Raw genomic sequence first — 6,000 nt, 5'->3', positions numbered from 1 at the left:
TGTTGTAATCCCTGACCATCATCCAGCATTCGTGGAATGTTGTAATCCCTGACCATCATCCAGCATCCGTGGAATGTTGTAATCCCTGACCATCAGTCAGGTCCAGGTGGTTGGTAGTAGCAATCAGATCATCTGTCTCGACTGATTTTTTGTCCAGTTTTTCTATCAGTTGTTGAGAGAAGAGTAGTAAAATCTCCAGCTGTGACTGTGGAATTGTCTGTGTCTGTATTTAATCCAGACACTTTTTGTTTAATGTATTTTGAAGCTCTCTTATCAGGTACGTTCACGTTTCTGAGCAGTATATATCCCTGATGAGTTGATCCTTTCATCACTTTGAAGTGTCCCTTTTTATCCCTGGTAGCACTCTCTATCTTTAGAACTGGCTTATCTGATATAAATACAGTTCTCTCACCTTCTTATAAGAGCCCTGGTAGTGCAGTGGTTAAGTGCTCAGCTGCTAACGGAAAAGTCGGTGGTTCACACCCACCAGCCGCTCCACAGAAGAAAGTTGTGGCAGTCTGCTTCCGTAAAGATCACAGCCTTTGAAACCCTATAGGGAGCTCTGCTTTGTCCTGTATGGTCACTTTGAGTTGCATTTGACTTGACAGCACACAACAACAGCAACAGTCTTCTTGTGCTTATTGTTTGCATGGTATGTTTTTTCCATCTTTTTTACTTTCAACCTGTCTGTGTCTTTATAAAGTATGTCCCTTGTGGGTCTTGCTTTTTTATCCATTCTGACATTTTTATTTATTATATCCCTCTTTGCATTATTTTTTTAGTGGTTGCTCAATGAGTTACAGATACACATCTTCAGCTTTTTATAGTCTTCTTAGAGTTAATGTTGTATCAGCTTACATTAAAGGTAGGAATCTTATAACTGTATAGATCCACTTACTCTTTCTTCTCACTTATTATGCTATAGTTGTCATTCTACGTAAATTATAAACCCCAATCTCTAATTCCAACTTCTAGGTCATCTCAAGGTTGGTCTCCATTGATTACTTTTCTGTTTAATACAGATCACGTTTTCCTGTTTGTTTTTTGTATGTCTAGTAATTGGATTGTGTCCTGAACATGGCATATGGTACATGTATGATGGTCAGAAACTCTGGATTCTGTTATATTCCTCTGAAGAATATTAAATTTTTTAAGCAAGCATTTAACTTCTCTGAACTCAGACTCCATGTTCTTTCTCCCCTGAGGTGGGCAGCAGCTGAAATATCTGTTCAGTTCTTGCGGCTTTAGCTGGGCTGCTTGGAGACTGCCGGGCACATGCGTATTTCAGGGGTCAGCCAGAGATTTGAGCAGGGTTTATACTCAGAATCTGGGGCTCCCCTTCTCTGATGCTCTGCTTTATGGGACTTCTAGCCTCACTTTTCATCCGTGGTGAGCCCAAACTGTAATTTTTTGGTTTATCAAGCCAGTAATACAGTGGGTTTTTTATCCGAGTTTTAGCCACCCTCTACATGGTCCAGACTAATGCCTGCCCTCAGGCAAACAAAACACATAAAACATGCGAAATTCACCTGGTGCTGTTCCCTTCTTCCAAGTTTTGACTCCCCTCCAGTTTCTACCTGCTTTGGCTGCCGTCTAGTACAACCTTCAGGCAGTTGTTTTTTGTTTTGTCCAGAGCTCATAGTTGTTTTCTATTTTGTCCAGAGCTCATAGTTGTTATCTGTGAGAGGGTTGTTCCAAAGGGAGCTACTGTGCCACCCAGAAGTGGAGCCTCCCAGTATTAAAGGGAGCAGCGTGGCATATAGCAGTGCTGATTCTGCCACTGCACTGCCAAAGCGTGGCCACTGCACATCCTTCCAACAGCTGCTTTGTGGTGTTTCCCTCTGTCTAGACTTCCTGAGTGGAGGGGAGGAGACAGAATTTTCTCTCTTTCTTCTGAGTCTGAGCATACAGTGCAGTTCTACACACCTGTCACAGAGAGGAGAGCGTCCTCTGTGCTGCAGGGAAAGGAGGGAGGACACACATGGTGAACCTACTGTGCGCCAGGTACACACTAGGTGCTTTACAGATTTTATCTGATTGTATTGTCATGGTTACTCCATGAGAGCAGGAGACTACACCCCAATGTTGTATCTGCCTTCGGAAATCCTGCTAATGTTAAATTTACAGTAACTTTCTGCAGTAGAAAAAGGATCTTACTATTTGCTAGCAATCCATAAAAGAATGAAAGAGTTGCCTAAGCAGGATTGATTTCTCTGCTATTAAAATCATCGAGCTTTATCACTTTTCAGGTTTCACATGCAATGTGCACATGTGACGATAGCACCCAGATTACCCCAGTGCCTGACTACAATCGCAGTTTTGTGGTAATGACCTGTTCGAGGCTTTCAGATCAATACAGGTTCTCTCAGTGCAGGGGTCTGCTGTTTCTTCAGGAAGGACAACCTCATAGAACAAAGCAGCTACCTTCACCTTCTACCCCTGAACATTAGGACAGCAGGGATCTAATGATGCTGTTATATTTATGGCGAATGTCACACTTTAATGGAGGTGGAATATAACACGGGATTATGTTTAGAAACATAGAGGACTTTCCAGAGACAGATTTTTAAAAGGAGGAGGTCATGCGGCACCCCTTACAGAGTGACTTTGAGGTGCAGCTTTTGTGACGTGCTTAGCAAATGGTGTTTGGGGAGCTGACTACATTCTCGTTCTTCTGAAAAGAGAAATATAATGATTGTGCTGAATGTTGATGGATTGCATTTGTTGTCTCTTCTAGCCTGATGAAAGATTATTTTTTTAAACCACCCATTAATCAGTTCAGCTTGAACTTCCTGGATCAGGAGCTAGAGCGAGCCTACAGGACCAGCTACCAAGAAGAGGTGCGTTCTTCCTTAGAGTTCTAAAAAATTGTTGTTTTCACTGGGTGCTTCACTATTAGTTTTGTGTCTTAGCAGCCTTGTTTTGTTTTTCTCCCGAGTGACAGGAAAATGGAGACTAATAGTGATTTCCCATAATCTCTAAACCCTAAGTTGCATCTGTATATGAATTTGTCTTCACAAAGGAGAGGAAACCAAATCTTTCTGTCCTCCTTTGTCTTACAGCCAGCCTTATCATTGCCCAGTCCCTTCCCTCTGCAGCTGGTCTATTTCCAGGTCCCCTGGGTGTGCCTCCACCCCAGAGGGCACCCACATGGCAAGGGAGAACTCTAGCAGGTGCTCATGCTCCTCACCTGTGCACCGGGCGCCTGTGCTTGTCGTGGGGTGGGCTTCTCACCTGTGCACCGGGCGCCTGTGCTTGTCGTGGGGTGGGCTTCTCACCTGTGCACCGGGCGCCTGTGCTTGTCCTGCGGTGGGCTTCTCACTTGTGCACCTGTCTGCTTTCTGCCTCCACTGAAATGGGACAAGCAGCTCAGGAGGCCTTCTGCCTTTCTCTGTAAAACTGGCTCCGTGCTCCCTCATGCTTTAGGGCTCAGACACACTGCCTACCACCCCTCCACCGACTTACCTCCTATCATCCTTTCATGCTCGACTCAGACACCATTGCTGCCAGGAAACCTCCCCTGACCCCTAGACTGGATCCCATATCCCCTTTACATGTTTTCTTCTTAGCTTGTATCCCATTTTATCGTCTTTACTTGTGTGACTGTGGAGTCACAGGCCTCCCTCCCTGGACTCTAAATGCCGTGAGGCTCTCCCTCTTCCTTGTCCCCGACCATCTCGCTCCCCAGCGCCGACAGGTGCTCAGGAATGAACCGCAGGAACCCAGAACCGGCTGAGGGCCTGAGCAGCGGGCCGCCTTCTGTCCCTGGAGCCCAAACTTTACCTCTCCCTGTGTTACAATGTCTGAAATGCATATCCTGCCAACTCCAGAACCGAAAGGCTTTTTCACTCCATTTCTGTCCATTCATCCAACACTGACCTAGGCTCTAGAGACAGAGCTGCGAGCCAGACAGACCCAGGCATGCTCAGGGGGTTGGAGGTGGCCAGGAGAGAAGTGGGCTGTGCCGGACGGCAGGGCTGACAAGCCCCTGGGGGAGGTGGGTCAGTAGGGCAGCATCGCCTCGCACAGTTCTAATACCTTTGCAGGGAAGTACAGAGGCAAGACCAGACTGGCCCTCTGGGGCACACAGCCACCTGCAGAGCCCCCGAGTTTCTTGGACTTGCAGGAGAGAGTTTGGAGCCAGACGGCTGTGGCCGAGTCTGGGACCCCTCGGGCCCCCAGCTGACTGACCGCTGCTGCCCACCTTGTCCGAGCGTGCCCTTCTTCCGTCTGAGGGCAGCTCCACAGACTCCAGAAGCTCCCCAGGACATGCAGGCATGACCAAGACACCACAGAGCCCATTTATCCTGAGAGAAACATCCGCCAATCCAAGGCCCAGTTACAGCACCTTTCAGCTCCATACCCACCGACTCAGCCAGCATTCTGAGCTCTGCCTCCAGGGTGGGGGGTGGGGGGGGGCAGAGGACAGCGCCTGAGACAGTTTACTGTGTTACTTCTTCCAAACAGCACCTATCTTTAAAAACCACCAAACCTATTGCTGTCCAGTCGATTCTGACTCCTAGCGACTCTATAGGACAGAGTAGAACTGCCCATAGGGTTTCCAAGGAGTGGCTGATGGATTCAAACTGCCGAACCCTTGGTTAGCAGCCAAGCTGCATTTTTATCTGAGAGGTGCTCAGGAGAGTGGTTGAGGGTGGGGACTTGGGGGTCAGTACGGCCAGATGGAATCCCGGCCTTGGTTCTTCTCAGCTGTGTGACCTTGGGGTGGCCACTTAGCCTTGGTTTCCCAGTGTGTGCAGGGAGTCGGCAGCATTTCATTCTCCCTGGGCTGATGTGAGCAGTGACTGAGCGTGTGCCCCAGTGGGTTCACCAGGTGCCCGGATCAGTCCTCTCTCGGGATGCGTCAGCTCTGTGGTTACACCGTCCCTCCTTCCCTTGTGGTTCCCTAGAACCGCATGCGTGCCTCCTTAGCGCCCTCAGCATGCCGTCCTGCCCAGTAGTATCTGTCTTCCCCCACTGGGCTGTGAGCATTGTGGAATGGCTGTCCCAGCACCCAGCACGAAGCCGGGCCCAGAGTAGCTCCTGAGCGGCCGTGAGGGTCTTTCACCATCAGTTGTGTACAGTCAGGTGACGGGCAGGTACCTGAGTCCCCACCTGTTACTCCAGTCATGAACCCCACTTCCACATGCGCTGGCCCTGGGACTCAGCCACTCCCTGGATGCCTCCTGCACGTGACTTTAGTGGGACTGGCTTTACCAAAAGCAGCCCTCGTGGCTCAGTGAGTGGTTAAGCACTCGGCTGCTAACTGGAAGGTCGGCAGTTTGAATCCACCAGCCGTTCCACTGGAGAAAGAGGTGGCAGTCTGCTTCCATAAAGATTACAGCTTTGGAAACCCTATGGGCTATGAGTCGAAATCGGCTCAGCGGCAGTGGGTCCAGTTTGGCCTTACCGAGGCAGAGGTGTCAACTGGCCAGTCGGCAAGTCATATTTCAGGTTAAATACATAACGTGCCTGGGAGAGCTCACTGGTTCATAACCTGTTGCTCTGTGACCTCGGGCAAGTTTCTCAACCTCTCTGTGCCTCAGTTTCCTCTTTGTTAGATGGAGTGGTGGTCGGAGTGACCCACCTAAAGCAGCTGCCTCACCGAGCCTGGTTGGAGGAGGCACATGCTCAGTGAGGGCTCACTATTTTTCCACCCGAGTCACACACACAGCCGGACGTTGGGGCCCCTCCTCACGCCCCCGCTTTCCTCTCCTGCTCCAAACAGGTCGTAAGGAATTCTCCCGTGAAGACCTTTGCCAGTGCCACCTTCAGTTCCCTCCTGGATGTGTTTCTGTCAGCAACTGTGTTTCTGGTCCTCTGCGTCACCTGCTTCCTGAAGTACGGGGCCGCGGCCTCGCCCCCGCCGCCCGCTGCCCTGGCCGTCTTTGGCGCAGCCCTGCTGCTGGAGGTGCTCTCCCTCACCGTCTCTGTCAGGTAAGGCCCCGGTGCAGGTGGGCGTTTGAGCTGTTAGCCTTTGGCTCCGTCTTCAGGCTCAGC

At 49.9% G+C, this 6,000-nt stretch overlaps 1 protein-coding gene across 1 annotated transcript in view; it reads left to right on the top strand.

Annotated features, from left to right (window-relative positions):
• Window positions 1–6,000, top strand: part of ADCY9 (adenylate cyclase 9) — a 127,978-nt gene that overhangs the window by 106,387 nt on the left and 15,591 nt on the right. The window contains exons 6-7 of the mRNA XM_004373208.2: window positions 2,738–2,840; window positions 5,729–5,937. Of these exons, the coding sequence (XP_004373265.1) occupies window positions 2,738–2,840; window positions 5,729–5,937 (312 nt within the window). The remainder of the gene's footprint in view (window positions 1–2,737; window positions 2,841–5,728; window positions 5,938–6,000) is intronic.

This window comes from Trichechus manatus, unplaced genomic scaffold (genome assembly GCF_000243295.1).
Source record: "Trichechus manatus latirostris isolate Lorelei unplaced genomic scaffold, TriManLat1.0 scaffold00024, whole genome shotgun sequence".
Classification (NCBI taxonomy): domain Eukaryota; kingdom Metazoa; phylum Chordata; class Mammalia; order Sirenia; family Trichechidae; genus Trichechus; species Trichechus manatus.
This window is presented reverse-complemented; position numbering and strand designations above follow the sequence as displayed.